The 22,073-nt window shown below is 43.0% G+C and overlaps 1 protein-coding gene across 2 annotated transcripts in view; it reads right to left on the minus strand.

Annotated features, from left to right (window-relative positions):
* Positions 1 to 7,474: 7,474 nt before the first annotated feature.
* LOC110091118 (calsequestrin-2) overlaps positions 7,475 to 22,073 on the minus strand; it is a 38,051-nt gene continuing 23,452 nt past the window's right edge. For both annotated transcript variants that reach the window (XM_020815100.3, XM_078386722.1), the window contains exons 7-12: positions 20,681 to 20,811; positions 18,876 to 18,921; positions 13,305 to 13,359; positions 13,081 to 13,181; positions 11,320 to 11,394; positions 7,475 to 7,895 (exon numbers count right to left, since the gene is read on the minus strand). In XM_020815100.3, the coding sequence (XP_020670759.3) occupies positions 7,728 to 7,895; positions 11,320 to 11,394; positions 13,081 to 13,181; positions 13,305 to 13,359; positions 18,876 to 18,921; positions 20,681 to 20,811 (576 nt within the window). In that variant the 3' untranslated portion in view covers positions 7,475 to 7,727. The remainder of the gene's footprint in view (positions 7,896 to 11,319; positions 11,395 to 13,080; positions 13,182 to 13,304; positions 13,360 to 18,875; positions 18,922 to 20,680; positions 20,812 to 22,073) is intronic.

Here is a 22,073-nt window from a genome sequence, read left to right on the forward strand (position 1 = left end):
GTGAACAACACCCTTGCTCAAATGTTTAAGCAAATAACTACTTTTTAACAGCAAAGCAAAAGTGTGCTGCTTAAATGCCACCCCATAGTGCTTCAAGCACTCTCTGGGCAGTTTACAGTTTTTTAATTATACAGGCTACACCTCATCACCAACCCGTGAGCTGGGTACTCATTTTTCTGACCTTGGAAGGATGGAAGGTTGAGTCAACCTTGAGCCAGCTGCCAGAATCCGCTGGGATCAAACAGGGAGCTTGAGCAGAGTTTTGGCTACCATACTACAGTTTAACCTCTGTGCCACAAGGCCCTTACTCAGGTTTAGAGCAAGTGCTTACAAATAATCTGACCTGGGATTCAGCATTTGAGTTCTAAGCCATGTATGACCTCTACTGTATCCTTTTCCAGAGTCAACAGACTTTTTATCATGACCATGCTTAATATCCCCTTCCGTTTTAGCATTACAATGAGGAATGGTGATTTCATCTTCCTGTATCCATACACTTACCATGCCAAATTTAAACACACACACACACCCTTTAAAAAATGACACATCTCTGGGATTATGGGCCGATGACATTTTTTCTTTAACGAGATTTTCCTTTTCTTCCCACCCACTTAATCATCAGCCAAGTGCCCTGCTACTTTTCTTTAGCTTGAGTATTTAGTTTAAAAACAACAGAGTTTCTTTCTTTCATAAGTTTGACTGTTTAAGTGAAGGAAAGTCTTCCGTTGTTTTAAACCCATCTGGGAAACACTGCTGCAGCCGCTCCACTTCCTCAAGTTGAATGCCTTTTAAACCTTTGGCCTGAAACCATAGAAACTGAGTGAACCAACACCATGGTGTGAATCCAGAGCCAAAGACACCACTAGCCTGCTAGCTGTAGAGAAAAGCATAATGTAAGCACCAGAGACCTTTGCCTTCCTTTTCTTTGTCCTCTAGTTCCCCAAACTCTGGAAATTATTTGCTCAGGAAAGACTGATCTTTTTCACCTCCTTATGCGTTCTTGTGTTAAATACCTGTGTCATGCCAAAAATGTATAGAAGGACCAAATAGAAGCAACAGGGATTGCTCTGGAGTTGAGGAAGTTATGAACTGAAGGCGCTAATGAATTTTGTTCAAACGAACTCCTCCACTGTGTTCATTTTCTTGCCTGTTCCAACAACTTCTCTGCTTTAAACCTGAATGAGAGGCCAGGACGTCTCCTTTTTTTTTGTCTGGTGTGTTTGCTCTCTCGAGATTGCAAAGGTTAAAGGAATGTGGTTACAATAGAGCTCTGACATGGCCCTCCACCACCTGGCCCGGGTTCATTTCTGCAACCCATCGCTCAGCCGTGCATTCTCTCTCCTCGGTACTTCTGGCTCTTCTTCGTAACACCAAAAGAGGCCCTTGGTTTTGCCTGTCTCACTGGGCTGCTGCTGCAGCATTATGAGCCATCCTCGTAAAAGTATCTTCAGAATATCTGGTGTAATACACCACCACTGAAACAAAAGTCACTGAAACAAGAGGAGAGGCTGTTGCATTGTCATTTTGTGACGCCCTTCCCAATCCATGCTGTTCTCATGGACGCCGGAATACTCCTGAGTTGCAGAAGGCCTCCAACTGACATGTAAAATGTTTGCACTGCACTGGTAGAATACCCTGTTTCCCTGAAAAAGGGTCTTATATTAATTTTTCCTCCAAAAAACATATTAGGGCTTATTTTCAGGGGAGGTTTTGTTTTTTTCATATACAACAATCTATGTTATTCAAATAGTCATCTCATCTTATTCTGGTTGCTGCCCAATGGTGGAGGCCGGGGTTTCACTGAACATGGGCTTATTTTCGGGGTAGGGCTTATATTACGAACATCCTGAAAAATCATACTAGGGCTTATTTTCAGGTTAGGTCTTATTTTGGGGGGAACAGGGTATGTTGCTGCAACTGTGGACACTTGGCATAATCTATGCCAGACAATAACCTCCAGGAATCAAGTGGGCCTCCTAGATGGGTTTTCCTTCCTGTGGCCTGAATGTCACTGTTAGTCCCAGCCTCAGTAGACTCACTGAGTCAAGTAAGTCTCGTGGATTCAGAGGGTCTACTCTAGCTGAGACAATTCAGTCCCCTGCCTCTGTCTCCTGGCTAGGGTGCAAAATTTAAAGCTTGAATATCTGGAAGCAGTTTCCAGGTTTCTACAGAAATTAAAACTCTGCTTTTGTTTACTTCTACTGTTGAGTTGCCTGGTCAGTTTCCAGCTCCTATCTTCTCGCTCCCTGCTGCATTTCAGGTTGTCAGATGACTGGATCAGTATATTTCTGCACCTTGTAAAAGTTGGGGGGGGATGAGGCTATCACTTTTATTTCCAAAACATTGTTCAAAACGTTGTCAGTCATTGTGCTTGTGCTGCTTTTAATCATTTAATGCTTTGGTTGTACTACTTGATTGTGTTCTCTTTGTCTTCCTATCCATGGGGATGACTCTTGTGAGCCCATAACTGACTAGCATGGAGGATGGCTAGCTAGAACACCCATGTGCTGCACCACCCTGATTGCACCCAGTCTCTCCTAATTTTGAAAGCTAATAAGCAGGGTCTCAACTGATTAGATGAGAACATGGATAGGATTCCACAACCCCAGGTGGGATTAAGAAAGGATCTTACCTTTAATGTTTGGAGAGCTGCTACCCGTCACAATTGACAATACTGTAATAGGCTAGAAGAAACCCTCTCCCACTTCAGTGATTTGACTCAGCAGCTTTCCATGTTTTTATCTGTGCATCCATTCCTGTGGCCACATAGAGCAGTCAACAGATGTCATAACAGTAATGGCATGTTCTTTGTACGTTTGCCTTCTTGGTGTAAACAAATTGACGTCCTCATCCTCTCCCTTAAAAATCCTGGCTGGCCAATGTGGTAGATGATGCTGACATCTTCACCACAATGGATTAATGATTCAAAGAACATAATGCCTTGAGAAGATCAGCAGTGTTCATATAATAGCATGAAGATCAAATGTGGATGAATACAAGGGGCTTTAGAGTCTATGGCCGAGCACTTTGGCTGCACCAGTGTTACCGTGAAACTGGGAGCTGCCACCTAGGCAGACACTACTTCATCGTCTCTAGCTGTTTTGGTCTGATGCCACCTTTTCCCCCTCACCTGACATTATTTGAAGACCACACTTAACTCGTGTTGTTTGCTCTCTTCTGCCACTTGTGTGCGTATTTTATGCCGTCAAGTTGTGTAACCAACGTATGGCAACCCTAACAAGGCTTCCAAGGTGAGTGAGCTACTCCAAGGACTGGTTTGACCAATCCCCACCCCTGTGAGCAATCCATGGCTCAACAAGGATTTGAATCTGGGTCTCCAAGATCCTAGTCCCATCACTCTGTCCACTGTATACCACTCACATAGACCTAACTGTGAAGTATTGTAACTCTCCTCAGTGCCTGTTGTTTAATCCAGCATTGTGGTGTATTAAGGGTGGGTATTTCTGCTGAACATTCCTCTCTTTTATTACTGTGCTATGTTCAGCCTATCAATATTTCTGTGCAAATTGTATTAAGTATGATATAAATGCGCTCTCTCTTTTAAAAAAAGAAAGCTTCTCTGCACATGTAACTTTAATGTCAATGATATACACGGTGTGATTTTTTTGTTGTTCTAAATGTGGACTGAAGTAAATTAAATGGAATTTATATTTGCGTGCACTGTGTTGGGCCATCATCAAATGTCTGGGATGAAGCTGGGTTCTCAAATTTAATATCTGGTGGGGGTTTTTTAAACTAAAATATTAAAACCATTTTACACTTTGCATATTTGTACAGTTAAATTGAAATAAACTGAAGTCAGATATTGTTACACGTGTGGTGTGGTAGCACTTCTTTTCCTTCAGCAACCAACCCTTTCTCTGAGAAGACAAATGATGCTGTAATCGAACAAAGGGCAAACCGAGGGGAAACCACTGCTAGTGACCATAAAAGAGAGCCTCCATGTCCCATCCCAGAGAAACGGCTCAGAACGATATGATGGTGAATGGTTAAAAAAAAAGTCACCAAGAGGTCCAGCAGAACCCCTGTCTAGTTCCTGGAGAAGTCATCCACCAAGCAACCACAGCTGTATCTGTTCCATAACTAGGCCTGACGCCAGACTCAAATGGGGGTAGACCAATGGTTCCCAACCGTGAGTCCCCAGGTGTTCTTGTAGTAAAACTCCCAGAAGCTTTCACCACTAGCTGTGCTGACCAAGATTTGTGACCATTTTAATCTAAGAATATTTGGAGATCCAAAGTTGGGAAGCACTGAACTGAACTAGATAACCCACTTCATCCAGGAACCTCTGGAGCTGAGATGCCACAACAACACGCTCCAAGATCTTGCCCAAAAATGGAATACAGTAGGACCTCCTTATCAGCAGGATCAATATCTGCTGATTCCCTTATCTGGTCTGAAAATACATTAACAATACAGTATTAAAAGAAAAATTTCTACATATGACATTACCAGAACTGGCCACTAGAGGGAGCCAGAGACCACTGGAAGATGGAAGAGAAACTTAATCAGCTGGTAGACATGCTTTGATGTGTATTCCTGCATTGAGCAGGGGGTTGGACTTGATGGCCTTCTAGGCCCCTTCCAACCTCACTATTTTATGATTCTATGGCCATGCTAAAATACTGAGGTTGGAATGTATAGCATTCACTGAAGAAATAGATTTCCATGGTGTCATTACCAGAACTGGCCATCAAATGGAGACAGAGACCACGCTATGTACAGCATTTGGTATAATAGCATTCTGCATTTTTCAGCATGGAGGGGTGCTTTTTTCAGCATCCTGGGGGGGCTTTAGACACTGGTCTAAAAATGGCTACTGAGAAGTCTAGAAGAATAAGCAGAGTTAAATCCTCTGTCCTACTCTAGATTGAGATGATTGGCCAGGACACCCATTTTCCAGTTGTTGTTGTTTAGTTAAGTCGTGTCTGACTCTTCGTGACCCCATGGACCAGAGCATGCCAGGCCCTCCTGTCTTCCACTGCCTCCCAGAGTTTGGTCAAATTCATGTTGGTTGCTTCGATGACACTGTCCAACCATCTCATCCTCAACCATGTCGTCCCCTTCTCCTCTTGCCCTCACACTTTCCCAGCATCAGGGTCTTTTCCAGGGAGTCTTCTTAGGATGTAAGATTTGGCACCAGGTGATCAGAAAAGAGAGAAGGAGGTCCCTCAACTAAGAAATTGCTGCCAAGAAGGTCTGTTTCAGGACAGGGCGCTCTCATCATCACAACAGCCAGATTCAGGTTTCCAGAGCACTAAACAAGTTGATACGGAGAGCAGGAGGTTCTTCAGCTACCCGAGGGCTAGACCATTTAGAGCTTTCAATATCAAAAACAGTGCTTTGAATGGTGTCCGGAGATAGGATGATACCCAGCAGATGTCTTCAAGGTCTGTTCACAGACTCTTCTCTCTAGAAAGACTGGTTTGTAGATCTGTGGCTGTATTTAGGGTGAAAAAAAACCCTCTACTACCAAGCAAGGGCTGCAACCTGAGCCCACAAACGTTTGGGGCCAAGATAAACTCCAGCCAGTCTTTCAGCACCCTGACGGTCCCTCCCTGAGGCCACACCTTTCCTTCCTGTATGGCGTGACATGATATTGCGTCCCACTGGAGACAGTCTGTATGTTTTTCATTGTCGACCATGCATGTTTGTGACGTGTGTTAATAACTATGTTACTCCCATGAGAAATAACTTCTCATGAGAGTTCTACAGGTTTAATCTGAGCCACAGAAACCAGCAGTTGAGTTTCTAGCAGCAGAACAGTTCTCAGATGTGTTATGCATCTTATAAAATGTAAAGGGGTCATAAGAAAATTGAAGGGCTTGGGTTTCACCCCTTATTTAATCTATGAGCTGTCAAAATTTCATATGTATCACCGTGGGAAGATCCGTGCCCTCCTCTTACTTTACAAAGAATGCAGGGAATGTAGCTGCATGGGAAGTCTTCATTCTTTTAAAGCACTTTTCTACTGTATGGAGTTATCATCATCACTGCTGGAACTACCAATTCTTGTCCACTGATGCAGCCACTAATTCCTGAAGAGGATGGACAAACTCAACAAAGGGAGCTACACTCTTTAGTTTACAAGAGCTGGGTTGCTGGTGCCATGATCTTTTAGAGGTTACTGATTCACCGGGTCGCCAGAATCAGAAGTGACTTCACGGCACATAACAACAATAGGTGCTATTTTTCCAATGATTTTTTTTTAGTCACTACATCTCCCCAAAAAAGGGAAAAAGGCTGTTCCAAGCAGATTCAGGGCACCCCTGTCTGACAGGGGTGTTTCAACAAGAAGGAACAGTATTGGGTGGCTGATGGTATATTGTACAGAGTCTTGCCTCAGAGCCCTCATTAGCGCAAGGTGTCATGTGACCAAGAAATTACAGTGGTGCCTCACTTAACGACGTTAATTCGTTCCAGCGAAATCACTGTAGAGCAAAAACATCGTAAAGCGAAATAAAAAAGCCCATTGAAACACATTGGAAACCCCTCAATGCGTTCCAATGGGCTGAAAACTCACCGTCCAGCAAAGATCCTCCATAGGGGTGGCCATTTTCGCTGCCTGTAAAGTAAGGAATCCATCCAAAAACACAGTGGGGAGCCATTTTAAGCAGCCGGTGGCCATTTTGAAACCCAATGATCAGCTGTTTGCTGATTGTCGTAAAGTGAAAATCGGTTCCTGAAGCAGGGAACCGATCATCATTAAACGAAAAAAACCATTTAAAACATTGTTTTGCGATCGCAAAAGCGATCACAAAAACCTAATCGTACAGCGATTTAATCATAGAGTGGGGCAATCATTAAGCGTAAGCACTGACTGTCAGAGATGATACATGGATAGCACAGAAGGCACCACAAACCCAAGCTCAATGGCATGATGCCACAAGGCAAAAGCTGCTTGTAAATAAAAGCTTGGGATCAACAGGCTTTCACCAGGAACTGTGATAGTAGGATAATGCAAAGGGTACACAGTCAATACATAGAGAGGGGAGAGTGGGAGCATTCCCCACTGGCCCTCTCTGTCATCTTTTCTGCGGTTTTGGCATGACTTGTGAACCAGCCTATAAACTGCCCAGGAAAGCAACGCCTCAACATTGCTGTGTGATCATATGAATCACAAGTTATACCAAACACATTTAGCACTAGCAGGTACAATCTCAGTTTCCCTTCCGTAAGCACTGACTGCAGCCGTGTGCAATATCCCACTTGGTCACAACCTCTGACCTTTTGAGGAACAGTCTGCCTTGATGATTCTCTATATCCCTTATCTTGGGAAGGTCTTATAAAAACACAGATCAGCCTAAGTACCAGAGAAAATAAGAATATCCCAGTTGATCCTCCTTCAAATGAAATGTAACTCACTTAAGATTTTCGCATCATTCGGTTCCTCCCCACCCACCTCCGTCGCCCGCGCCTTATTCCTTTCAATGTAAAAACAGATGTAAAAATAGAGATGTACAGAGATGTTTTAATTAGTTTCAGTATGCCTTATGCCTGGCAAACACCTTTTAGAACCTCAACAGGAAATGTTTTGGAAAAGGGGATAAAGGACAGGAAATAAGGGAAAGGAATCTTCAGTGACTCTTAAAGAGAGCTTTTGCAAATCCTATAGGTAAATGTCTTTCCTTCAGAGGAGGAATAACATGAGATGTAACATCCTGAGGCATACAGATTTCAAAGTCCATGTTTCAGAGGGACGTAACCTAGTCATTATCATCGTCATCATCGTCGTCGTCGTCGTCGTCATCTTCATCTACATCGTCATCTTCAGTGTTTATTTTTCCAGAAAGTACATCCTCTATCCAGTCTTCCAATTCCTCTGCTGTGGGGAGGTCATCATCATCCTTGATATCCATCCAGACACTGTCAGCCTAAAAGACAAGAAAAAGAAGTAAGCCGCCTTTTCGTCCTTGAAACTGGTGGAACTCTGGGCAAACAAAGCAAGTATAAAAAGAGGTTTGGACCAGTTGTACATCAAGTGGGAGGTGGAGGTTCTGATTCTTATAATGAAAGGGGCATATGGATTGGGTTTCTAACTCTCTTCTCAGGACTGGTGCTTGGATGAATGGTGCCAGAGTTGAGAGCAACTCCAGCATCCAGCATCCAGCATCATCAACCTAAACCTTTTTTAATAATACCTCTAGGTCAAAATCCTGTTAGTTATGCCTGCCAGAATAATGCAATTGGCATAGATTTTAGCTCAGCTCAAAGTGTTGGATCTGACCTATGAAGCCCTATAGAAATTAAGCCCAGCCTATTGAAGGGTCATATTTCCACGATGTGAGTTTAACTGGCTTTCAAGATCTTCAAAGGAGGGCTTTATCTCAGTCACAGTACCTTCAAAGTCATGTCTGGTGGGGACACAAGGGAGACATTTTTCAGTGGCTGCTCACTGGTTGTGGAAGCCCCCTCTCCCCCTCCCCGAGGTGGCTCAGGAGGGCCTCTTCCCGTCTGTCCTTCCGCTGGTGGGAAAAGATCCATCTTTTTAGGTAGGATTTCACCCAAAGGAATGGGTCGCTCAGAAAGGTGTTTTAACAAGAATCCTTGTGTGTTTTTAAAGTGTTTTGAATTGTTTTTAAATTAGTAGACTTTCAATAGTGTCACATATTTCCTTTTAAAATATATATATATATAATCATTTTCTAGTTGTATCTTAAAACAACAACAACATTGTCTTGTGAGCTTCTGCACTGGAAAGAAGATGGGACAGAAAGGAAATGAATGAGTGAGTGAATGAATGAATGAATGAATGAATGAATGAATGAATGAATGAATACATACATACATACATACATACATACATACATACATACATACATACATACATACATACATACATACATACATACATACATACATGTATCTAATATATCTAATGTTCTACACTCAGGAATCTTCTGTGCCGTAATGCCCTAAAAATTTGGGGACAATCTATGGGTGGTTTGTTAATCCCCAGAGTTTGTTCAGGCCATTAAAGTGCTGACAGGACAGGACAGATACAGAAGGCGCTAGAGACACCTACCGAACAAGCCGAGCAAGTGTTGTGGTACGTCCTGCTCCAGTCAACCAGAGATTTCTCCCATCCCCTTTTCCTAACTCAACAAACTCCTTAGAAGGGGTTTGTGTGAAGGGCAAACATTGCTAGGTTGTCTTATCAGAATTCTGTTAATAAGATCATCCGTGTATTTTGGGTTTTTATCAAGTTGCATCCAACTTACGGTGACCCAAATAGGTCTTACAAGGCAGCTAAGATATTTAAGGATTGATTTTACCAGTGCGGCTACCCCACTCTCCCAGTGAGTTTCCATGGCTGAGCAGGGCACTCATACTCAAATCTCCCGAGTCCTAATCTGTCGCTCGGTGTAAGGAATTGCTTAAACGGGGAACAGGAAACAACTAGACAATAGCAGATCAATTGCTTAGAATATTCTGATGCTGTATTTTCAGGAGAGCTAATTTTCTGAAGCCTGTGACTTGATGGGAACCCCTCTGGAATAGGGGGAAAATGAGAGAAGGGTGTAGAAGGCATTCTTCTTTCTATATTCCAAGAGCAAAGGATAATGAGATCGAGATGCGTGTATGTTGGGAGGGAGTGGACTTCACCCTAGAGCAATGGAGACTGGTACTTTAGGGCAATGCAATAGGATGGCAATGGGCATCAGCTGCCATTGCTTAAAGGTTTTGGAAGGAAAATCTGGAGGACGAGTGAGTACTAGAATGATTTTGAGAGTGGGTTGTTTCCCTCTCTGTGAATACGATGTTGGGCAATGGATTTAAAAGTCTGTATGAATGTTAAGTTGTACCTCCAGCTTTGCTCAGTCTGTACATTTAACAAATAATCAGATATTACAAACACTATAAGCCTCCAGTGGCCTCCTATCAGGGGAGCCTATATATGAATTGATATAACAACTTTGTATAACTGCAGTGCGAAGTTTACATAGCACTATACTGGAAAAGAATTTTATTAGTGCTGCAGTCTCACAAGTTGTGGCATCAGTTGAGTGCTATGTCACTTGTCTCATTTTTTTTTTGAAACACACACCACTATCAGTGTCACACCAGCCACTGCTCCTCGGACTAATAGAAGCAATCACACATAACACAAATTGTGACAAAAATAAGCAAGTCAAATTACTACCCCCCCCAAAAAAAAAGAAGAAAAAGAGAACTTGTTGGCTTAACGAAAAGCAAATGCTCATGAAAAGACTCATAATTAGCTGTACATCATATAGTTGAAAGAAAACACAATGAGACAACTCTGGCACAAAACAAAGGGTAAACTTCAGTGCAGTTGCATCCTAAGCTGATAGTCCCACCACAGAAATGATCACCACCTAAACACCACCATCGTTCTATGTAATCATGATGGAGGATGAGATTACATATTAAGGGGAATGTGTCTTTCCCAGGGACGGGGATTTGCAATTTGAGACTTGCTGTCGAGTTGCACTTCAGTTGCACCAGCAACTTGACTTGGACTTGACTTGGGATTTTCCCCCAACGATTCACACTCAACTTGTGACTCAGAACCATTTTTCCGAGTCGCTTGTCAAGCCCTCCCCTCGCCGGCGCCTAACTGCTTCTGCTGCTGCCACACGTCACTGTCCTCAGAAGCAAGCAAGCAAGCAAGCAATAGGCTTGCTTTCCCTCCCAGTATCCAAGTCCACTGCTTCTGAGCATGTGCAGAGTCAAGGCCCTGTTCTGGGAAGGGAAGCCAAGCCTCTTGCTTATATGCATGCATATGCACATGTTCCCCTCCCCCCGGTCTCCGTCAGAGACTTGGAACTTGGACTTGAGGCCTGGGATTTGGGACTTGGTACCAAAGACTTGGGACTTGGACATGAGTCTTGGTAACAAAGACTCAGGACTTGGACTCGGCACTTGGGTCCAAAGACTTAACGAACACCCCTGGTAGTTCTTCTTATAGCATGTCCCCTCTAGGCAGACAAACCCTTCAAGGCCATTAGTCCTGCCATGTTACAGTATCTCCATATGACCAATTAAAAACAGGAAGAAGCTCACTTTAAAAAAATCATTTTCATGTTAGCTTTTTTAAAGGAATTCACCTTCTAATGATATTTTGTCTCAAGTAGCTGGGGGCCCTGAGCTCAGGAAGCAGCTGGGGGGAGAGTTCCCGAGACCCCTGTCTATGATTCTGTACATACTGTAGCGGCGCGCTTGGAGAAAGAGTGGGTATACAGGCAACAACAAATAAACAATGTTCCTGGGCTTTGAGTGGGCCACAGATTACTGTACTTTGTCCCTCAGTCCTCCAGCTTTGCTGATACTCACATCTGTGACATTCACGACTCCGATCTGTGGCTTGAATAAATCAACTTTGAAGGTCTTCTCCCAGTACGGGATGAGCTGGCGGAATGAAAGAAGAGGGAAGCATGGCTATCCAGTGAACACACCAGGTTCATATTGCGAACAGTCCTGTATTAAATATCCCAAGCGACAATGCAAAAGCCAGCCGAACCGGAAAACATAATCAAGTTGGACAAATTGGTGGTGGTGGTGGGTTGTTGAAAGCAAATGGGAAACAAGGCAGGTGTAAGAAAGAGAGAGGACAAGATTGGCCAGTCCTCAGATCCACGTTCTGCCCAAGGGATCCTCTGGAGGCTGTATGGGCCGCCAAGGATGGAGACCACCCCACCCTCCCACAGGACAAACAGGGAAATTGGGGCAAGCCGCCTTCTGGTTTTGAAAGCTAGCTGGTGTTGAAGGCTGTCTGGGGTGCCGAGGCTGCCTATTCTGAGTGGCTGGTCACCATTCTCGGAGCCTTCCAGAGAAGGCTGTAACTTAGAGAGTGATGACATGAGCACTTAGTCTGCGGTTTGGTCCACTGTAGGAAGGGGCTCTTGCATATATATATATTTCTGATTATCGGCTGACATCTTAGCTGGAGAGAACCAATCTGTTCTCATGCTAATTAGGGCAGTGCTTGTGTGCTGTACCTCTTAGAGAAAAATGTTGAAAATCGAAATCTTCATCCTAGAAGTGGGAGGCGACAGGAGAGACAAGGAGAGAGATTTTTCTCCTCTTTGCTTTGTTTTGTTTTTTTCTAAGAGGCAGACCAAACAGAGTCACTTGAGGTGAATGTGCTGTTCTGGATGCAAAGCCTACATGGCATACCAGACCTCTACCTGACCTTAAAAGTGTGTATGGGGGCAGGGGGATGACACTCAGGGCACAGTGGATAGAGGATGGTATGAATTACTCCAGATACCAAAGTTGCTAGTTACACCTTTGCTTCCAGGAGTAGCAGCAGTTCAGAGGTTTTGCAGGATCTAAGTAAGGCCTAATCTGAACCAAGTTGAGCTCCAGAACATCTTCTACAACCCGCCCACCTCTTTAAAAACTGCATTTGACCTTCAGCTCCAAGAATCTCCCTAAGACCAAAGCCACAGTCAAAGCTTGAGTTGTAGAGGTGTTCTCTGACATGGCCTGTTTTGGGAAGGGACACTGGGTCTACCCACTTCAAAACTAAACATGGGGGCCTCCCCTCTTCCTGACCATCAGCTCTGCCTCCAAGGCAGCTTATGCGGCTCAGTGGAAGCAGGAAAGAGACAGTGGCTCTCCTCCAACTCCAAATACTTTCCTCCTCTGGATGGTTTGGAATTCAGAGCGCAAGGGAAATTCATGGAGAGAGAGTACACAGATAATTGAGGCTCTCAGTTTGAGAAAAATCAACAGAAAGCAATAAGAGGGCAACAGAGATTAGGAGGAGGGGGGGAGCAGGACTCATGCACTTCTCCCTTCTCATATGTTTATGTACCTGAGGAAACAGAAGGGAATTTGGCCAGCAGTTGTTCCCATCGGCTTGGATAGTGCAAGATTCTGCACCGTCATGGAACTCCTCCCATGCATCATGGATGCTACATTTCAATTAATGCATTCAATGTGTTTGATTTTGATGGCTTGCTTTAACCAAATGGGTATCCCTGGACAGGGGTTCACCAGGTGGGTGTATTTATTTTCGATAGAATCCTCTCTGTATATATATAAATGTGCTAGAGAAATTGTGATTACAACAATCTTCTGTCCACTCACCAGAGGAAAATCATCCGGGTCAATCCACACAATGCTCAAATCTGGATTGTCTGTGTTGTCTTTGGCAACTTGCTTGACAACCTCCAGAAACTCAAAACCATCTGAAATGATAGCTTGTTTTAAGTTCCTCTTGCCCATATACAGTATATATATTTCCAAAGAGCAAATAATACAGTGTTGCTTCGTTTTACATGAGGCTCAGGAAAGGTCTATACATCTCCTACCTGGGTCGTCTTCTTCAGCAAATGCCACAATGTGAATTCCATCCAGGTCATCCTCCTGTGGACAGGAAAAAAAGTATTAATGACTCTACTAACAGGAAAGCAAAGACAGATCTTCTAAAGCACTGGATCTCAACCTCGGGTTTGGGACCTCCAAAGGGGTTGCAAAGTGTTTTCTGTTGCTATGGTTATAGTTTCAATTATTTTAAATTGATTCCCCTACATGTCCACTTAGAATTACAATCCATTGAATTCAATGCTGTTCATTCACAGCCAGAGGATGAAAGCATCAGCATGCAAGCTGCCACCATAACCAAGATAAACACACAAAGTCACCGTATAAAGGCTGCAGAAGGTAAAAGAGGATGCAGGGATAAATTGGGAAGGGCGCTGGACAAGAATGTTCTAATGCATGGAATTAGCTTGATATCCTTTGTAATCATAGGCCCCACCAAAAATATTGTCCTTGTTTGGATTCGTTGCTGACTCCACTAACGATTAGTGCCAAGGTGATGCATTTCAAGGTATCTGCAATTCGCTGGCAGAGGCTCTAATTTAGGGATCCAGACCTTTCCAAACTATATAACTATTGTGCAAATGGCATCTAAATTGGTTCACGCTATCCATACAGCCTCTTTCCGTAGCAAGTGGGTCTATTCCAGTATCCCAGACAAACACCGAGCTACTCCACTGGCAGGGAAAAGCAGCAAATGACTTCTGTCAGAGCTATGCAAGGGAAAAAGAGAGGGTCAAAACTCCCTTTCCTCACTGTAGTGGCCCCAAGACAATGACTTGTGGACAGTTACAGTCAACATGGAGCAGACCTGCATTCAAACATGGCCTCTGGTCATAAACCATTTATTTAATCTCCTGTTTTGAAAAAGCCTTCCTTTGCAGCGTCGACTGCTTTGAGATCCATCACGGTGGATTCGCAATCGTGAAATGATACTGTGCAACAGTCCAAGGCCAGTCTACAGAATTTATGGCAGAGCACTGGAGGCTTACCATGTCATTGAACCATAATTTTCAAATATGTAGGCAAAACACTTCAGGAGCACACAGACTCTTTCGAAAAGTAGCGCTATGGCTAATTACATATGTAACTGAGCTGTATCCAAAGGGCAGCACAGCTTCAGTGAACTCATGTCTCTTTCCCTGTATCTATGGGGCAACCTATTGATTAGATAAACCAATCAGCAAAAACTATTAGTCTTCCAGATACGTGATTGACACAGACCTTTTCAATCGAGCTATCATACATTTATCGGTTGGTTGGTTTTTATTTGTCTTCTTTATACATAGGCTTCATTTTTCCTGACTTTAAGCGGCTCACAGTATTATAAAGAAAAGAACTTAAAACACAATAAGTTAGATATTAAAGTGCAATTAAGCTATAAAGCTGCTTAAAATACACTGAATAATTTAAAACATGTAAAAGATTAAAAACTATCTTAGTTTTAAAGAAATGGCATTCAGGGACTCAGTTGTGATTGTTAAAAGCCTGTCTGAAATGGTGGGTCTTCAGCTGTCGGCAGAAGGATAACAAGGGAAGGGAGAGCATTTCATGACCTAGCAGCTGCCCCAGAGAAGGCCCTCTCTTGTGTCCCCATCAACCATGCCTGCAGTGGCAACTGGACCGAGAGGAAGGTCTCCTTAAGCACTGAGAAGGCTTACATGAAGAGACATGGTCATTAAGGTAGCTTGGACCCTAGCCATATAAGGCTTTATAGGTAATGACCAGCACTTTGAACTGGAACCCAGAAACAGACTGGGAGCCAATGCGGTTGTTGTAGCAGGGGTGTTATATGCCACCTGTAACTGACCCCAGTCAATACTCTGGCTGCTGCATTTTGAAACACTTGAAGTTTCTGAACCATCTTCAAAGGCAGCCCCATGTAGAGTACAGTATAGTAATCCAAGCAAGATGCAATAAAGACATGTGTCACTGCAGCCAGGTCAGACATCTCAAGGAACAGTTTCAACTGTGCACTCCTGGCCATCCTGAAATCAGGGCATCCAGGCTTAAGGATGAATCCAGAAGTACAACCGAGCTGCAAACCCAATTTTTCAGGGGGAGTGTAACCCCATCCTGCACAGCTTGTATCTCTATTCCTTGATCTGCCTTCTGATTGACCAGAAGCACCTCTGCCTTATCTGGATTAAGTTTCTGTTTGTTTGTTCTCATCCAGCCCATTTAGGCACTGGTTCAGAACCATGGCATTCAACTGAAGCCCATGTTTATGCCAAGCAGATAAATCACACACAAAAAAGGATTGCTAATTCACACACTATAGGAGGTGTGAAAAGACTCTACCATGACTATCAAACATTTTCGGTCCTGAAGAAGTTCATTCTTCTAATGATGATTGTTTGGTCTTCTATCTCTGCACAGACCAAAACCACCCAACGTTTCAGATGTTTGGGTAAGATCTTGATCGCTCATCAAGATAAATAGAGCAAAAGGACTATTTAGAAAAATGCATAGTAACCAAATTCCTCTTAGGGAGGTCTTTTTAATGGGACAGACATTTGTAACTTCCAGTCATAAGTTCCTAAAAATGAGAAGCAACGGCGTCACAGATGTAGTACAAAGGTATTGCAGGGCCATCTATATCAACTAACAAAAGCAAAAGAGACTTTGGAGAGTTTGGCATTTAAAAAAAATAAATCTGGGTTGGGTGTTCTTCCTAAAAGCCACAGAACTGGCAGCAAGGCCGTCAGTAACTGGGCACAATGAAAACTGTACTGGCAGAGGCCATCTTAGTTGGCAGCCGTCAGGCAGTTTATTGCGCACCTGCTATGAATGTCATCTTGGAATTACACCATGAAAAACCCTCATGTTCCTTGTCTTCCACCAATCCGAGCTTTCAATTTCAATTGGTATTAATGCAAGAGGAAAAAAATCCATCTAAATGCTAATTTCTTTCCCCTCAGAGTCCACAAGTGACAGAACCCCTATAAAATGAAGAGCTAAAAGAATAAGTGGAAAACATCAGGGTGGGGTGGGGGTGGCGATGATAAAAACAAAGCTTCCCCTGGCTTCCAGAGGAAAATCAGCTTTTGAGGGAGATGGCTGGAGCAGATTTACAAGTGAATTCAGGGGAAATTAGTGTGTGGCTTGCTTCTTTCTTCTCCTTCTCCCCTTCTCCCCTCAAGACAATTGCCAGCTCAAGCCTAATGCCACAGTCGATAACTCATCAAACAAAGGGCAAAGACTCTTCCCTCTGATGCAATAAAACAAAACCTGGGCTCAGTTTCCAAAGATCTTCTAGGCCATCTGAAGAGCAAAACCTGCTATTAAGCTCACAATGGTACAAGTACCACATAGAGTGACTTCTTATACTGAGGCAAACCCCACTGGCCAACAGCAGCTCTCAAAGGCTTCAGGGGAGAATCTTTCCAAGCGCTGCAATTTCCTTGTAAGGGAAAGTGGCAAAGACCAAAACAGGGACCTTCTGCATCTAAAGGAAAAGCACGCGGTCACCCTGCCAGTTATGTTCCTTTGCATGCTTTACCAGTATGTATGGAGATGCAGACAGTGGAACTTCAAGTGCATGGCCTCTCCATTTGCTTCAGAATAACAGTGCATGGGGAGAGGGTGTTAGCTGTTCAGAAAGGTGCCAGTGGGGACATTATTCCAAGGCCCAGTGCAGTAAAGTAAGGATTACATCAGGGTTGCAGCTGTGGATGGAAAACAAAAGCCAGTGCAGACTGTGCTTCTGCTGAAAATCTCACTGTTCCATCACAAATCTAGGATTTTACATATATGGCATCTCTTCTGCATAATGTGGAATTGCTTCATGCCTGGGTCAGGTCTCCAAAGTGCCAAGCAGAGCCTGACCTCAGCAATTTTAGGTGACATCATTTCAACCAAGATGCTGGTGCCAGGATTTGGGCATGCGTAGCCCCTCACCTGCCCCATCTAATGCCATTGCTCCTCCTTGCCAGCAGGGGGCTGTCTTTAAAGAGCCCATGGCCCACTGTGCCCTCCTTTTCCTGGTGTGTCTTTCCCTCTTCAAAGCCTTGCAGCAAATATATATACTGTATATATATTTTTAGGACAAATGAATATATATACAGTATATATATTTTTAGGACAAATGAAAAACTATTTTGGATCAGGGCAAAGGCCAGAATTCTGTTCTAGTAGTGGCCCAACAAATAGCTCTGGGACTCCCATATTTTGTACAGCTAACCTTTAAAAAAACAACCTAATTAATCCCATTACTTGTTAAGAGTGTTTGAAAAATAATTCTCATTACTCATCGCCACATTAATGAGATTTCTTTTTGAGCACGTCTTCCCCCTTAGCTTTTATTGGAGGTTTTAAAATGACTGATAAGAGAACAACATAAAGCCTTAAAAGGAATTAGAAAAAAACTTTGCCCCAATAAAATCCCCTCTCACTGTATTACTTTTGAAATGTTACAGATAACAAAATTACTCATATAAGTCATTACTTCCAAGCTTGGGCACAGAGGCACAAGCAGATCATGAGTAGAACAGCACCATGATTGCTCAGGTGCCCTAGGAAACATCCTGCCTTTCCCACTGGGAATAATCCATGGCCAATGTAAAATGGGTGCCATTTTCCTTGTCTCGAATGCTTCCTTGTTGGCCTTCTCTAATGGCTCCTCTGAGACCCATTGCGAATCAATCACAATGAACATTCAAGGAGGCTGAGGGATTAGGAGAAGTTTGGAAAATGAAGTTTTATCCCCTTAAAACACTCTAATGTATTGGCAAACATTTTCAAAATACTGATACTGTTTTCTTCCTCTTTTCTGTTCAATTAAATAGGCATCCCTTTTCAGTGTCATTAGACTTAAAATCCTGCATACACTGGTGCTCTCAGGGGGAAAGCCGCCCCTGAGTTTTAAGCACGCAGGGCCTTTCTTTCTGAAGCACCTTAGTTACAAAATGGGGTCAATAGCCTTTGGATTGGCTCTGAAGATGGTGTGGGATTGCAACTTCCACCACCCATCACCATCAGCTATATCAGTTGTTACTGTTGTTGTTACATGCTGTCAAGTCAGAACCAACTTACAGTGACCCTAACAGGGATTTCAAGGTTAATGAAAATACTGTATATTTAAGGAAAGGTTTTACCAGTTTCACTCGGCCATTGAGTTTTCATGGCTAAGTGGGCATTCAAACCTTGCTCTCCAGAATCCTAGTCTGTCACTTTATCCACTACACCACACTGGGTATCTCTGAGTATTTCTACATGGTATAAATACAATATAGTGCCTATATGTGCAATTTTGTATGTTGAGATGGATGTTGATCCTATCTGGGAAGCCATTCTCTTAGCCTTTATTGCTTCTTAACCAGTTCTCCTCAACCTGTACATCTGTACATAGCTGTTTATCAAAGCCATTCTAAAACTCCATTTGCCTGCAGGAAAGGCACTTCTAAATAGACATGAACTGAGTTTTGTGGAGCAAATGAGAAACAATTTGGATGATATCGATAGCTTCTGGAGTCCCCTTGGAAGTTGTAGAACCAGTCCAGACACATTTTCATCAGAGCATTATGTAGAGTTTATAACCCCTCATATCTAGACACACTTACCCAGGTTTCAAACATATCTTCTGGGCGCAACTTGCGCAGCGTGGCTCTGTAAGAAAAACAAGGAGACTTTGGTCTTATCAGCAGATCTTCGTTTTGGAGGATTATGATCTTAACCTTATTTAGCAAAATCAGACTCTAGAGAGACAACATTGTACTAGCAGACCAGAATCCAGTATCAACTATTGAACTACCCAATGCAACATTATGGCCATTTATCAGCTAAAATGGCAGGTCTGGGTCCAATCTCTGAGGCACAGTTCCCTTTAATCTCAAAAACAACAATAGGAGGAGGGTAAGTATCAAGCTTAATTTACAAAGCAATTTTGTCTGTCTACCTACCACATGCATATATTGAAAAGGTCAACCTCTATGGAGACAACCAGCATATGACAAAGGCTTTTGGAAATTATATTTCAAATAACTGGTAAATCATAATGTTGTGAATGGACTGAATTTGTGGGCCTGTCAGCAACACTTTGTTTCCCTCTGACTGACATCATGGATTTCAGAAAATACTGGTCTACCAACAAGTCCTTGTTCTGGATTACCAAATGTCTCCTAAGGAATGTTAACCTTTCCTTTCACAGAAGGTCACAAAAATGTGCAACAATTTGGCATCTCCAGATCACCACAGCAGGCAGGATGTTATAAAAGCAGGGTGGAGTTGTGTGAAGTGCAGAAATGAGAATGACTGGGCCTCAAAATCATCATGGCTGCATGATCAGAGCAGATGCTGTAAGTTTACCATCCAGTTAATCTTTTCTCCCACCACCACCACCATCCCAAGCTTTGTGTAATTCTTGCTGAAGAGATCTAGGGATCTCAAAAGACTGCACATTTTAGGTGACATTTAAGTTGCCCCAATAAAGGATCCTGCCAACGTAGCAGTTCGGTGGAAAGGTAATGGCATTCTGTGTCTAGTTGCGCTGGCCACGTGACCACGGAAACTGTCTTCGGAAAAACGCTGGCTCTATGGCTTGGAAACGGGGATGAGCACCGCCCCCTAGAGTCAAACATGACTGGACTAAATGTCAAGGGGAACCTTTACCTTTAATAAAGGATTACTCCATGCACTAACATGGATCCTGGAATTTTTAAATTGCTGACACGGCTACCTTTTCTCTCTGACTTTCCCTCCTGCTCATGAAGTCACTATACGACCTAATTCCTACAAAGCACAAATCAGTGATAAACTCACTCCCATACTCACAGTCCAGAGATTTTTTAAGACCCAAATCATACATTGATAATTTGCATATCCGGCTATTATAATGTCTTCTTTCCAGATATGCATTTCCTTCCAAGCTCTGTATCTGAGCAATCAGACTAGCAGATAAAGTGCTTACCACCCAAAGACCAAGCATGCACAAAAAAGTGAGCCAATTTGCTGCATGCAAAGTGAGGCAAGCTCATTCTAGGATAAACAGACCTCTTTTTACTTCTCATTGGAGCTCTGTTTCTAATAATGTACTAGCTGTGTCATCCAGTTTAGATCATAGTCAGCATAACATCAGAACTGTGTCATTGCTGAAGCACATGCTTTCTACTCCAGCCAGCTTTGTTTTATCATTGGCCATGGGAAGGTAAACACAGGCTTTAACGGCAAGTCTGATTGCTCAAACACTTCTCTCTGTGGGAACTGAGATGTTGGAGGAAGGATATGTTAATCAGGCAATTCACTTCCTTTCCCAACTAGTTTGACTCTCAGAAAGGACATAAAGGGTTTCTAATCCATCGTCCCCTTGGATGCCAAGGTGAACTCCCTGGGCTATACAAACAACACTCCCAATTGCCACGTTCCGTACCTTCTGTGCTCATTCACAAACTCAACCAATTCTTCTTCTGTATATGGCTTGTCAGGGATACGGACAGGTTCATCCATAAACGGCTCATAGAAATCCACATCATTTAGCTTCAGACCCAATTTCTTTGCCACCTGCAGGAAATCAACAAAGGGCAAATATTCCTTCGCTGAAAAACATGCCTTGCACAAGAAATATGCAAGCTATGACTGCACCAAAGTTTCAGTGCTGCAGTGCTTTTATTGCATGTCCCTCTCCCGCCCCCCATCCAAGTGCTTTTATCTGACGCATGGGCTGCAGATTTCTCATCACAAACAAAGGTGATTTAAAAGGCAATAGAACACAGCAAAACTGAAACTGGAAGACTTGCATGCAATTTTTTTTTAGCACTTAATTTTTATTTCAGTTCTATAAGCCAATATATATAATTATATAAACATCAGAATTAGCACTGACACCAAAACTTAAAAGCCGGCCAAAAATGAGCACCACCCCTACCATCTAGCCACCGTTCCCAATGCCACCGGGCTAGAGAGGGGTCAACGGCCCTAGTGACATTTCTACTCCCTCCACAAGCAGGAGAGGAATCAGAGGAGAAGCAGGTCCTGGCAGTGTTAACAGCAAATGCCAGAAGTAAAAGCGGAGCCTGCTGAACACGTGACTCTCCATTTAAGAAAATGCTTTGCTCTAGCTGACCCTAGGAGAAAAAAAATGGTTGGAAGAGCGCCCAGAAAAATTGCTTGCATTGTGGCACAGGAGATTTTTCAGATCATCCTTCCTACCATGTCCCCACTTGGAACAGGCTCTAAGAAACATGAAAACAACTAGTATTGAAGAGGCAGGATAAATAAAAAGGTGTTTGCCTGTCAACAAAAATATGCCACAATTGCATTCAGAATCTGCTCATGCACTAGAACAGTCCACTCATAGATTGGTTGATGTCATCCTGGTGTCTGAAAACATTTAAGAGCTCGGGAACCTTAAAACAGAAAAAAAAAACTCCTTCCAAGTCATTGCACACCTCTCTTCCGAAGGGGTGGGGATACCAGAGAGGGACACCTTTAAGTCACGAATTAAATAGGTCTAGATGAAAGAATGATGATTCCACATGAAGAAGGAAACACAGATCAATTCAAGACAAAGGTATGTGTCTTCAGAAAAGAAAATGAAAAATGAATAAAATGATCTAAGAGAAATGCAAAATAAATGCCCCCCCCAACACCCTTCTGAAATTTCACTCAGCTATACTACAAATTAACACTAAAAATGGCTGAAAAATTTTGCCCATCCCTGCTGCCCTGCACATAGTTAGCTCCTTGGCAGCGGAAATTCCATACAAGCATGGCATAACTCAGCGGAGGCAAACTGAATGGCATTTAATATCTAAGTTACAGTT

This window comes from Pogona vitticeps, chromosome 2 (assembly GCF_051106095.1).
Source record: "Pogona vitticeps strain Pit_001003342236 chromosome 2, PviZW2.1, whole genome shotgun sequence".
In the NCBI taxonomy this organism is placed as follows: Eukaryota; Metazoa; Chordata; class Lepidosauria; order Squamata; family Agamidae; genus Pogona; species Pogona vitticeps.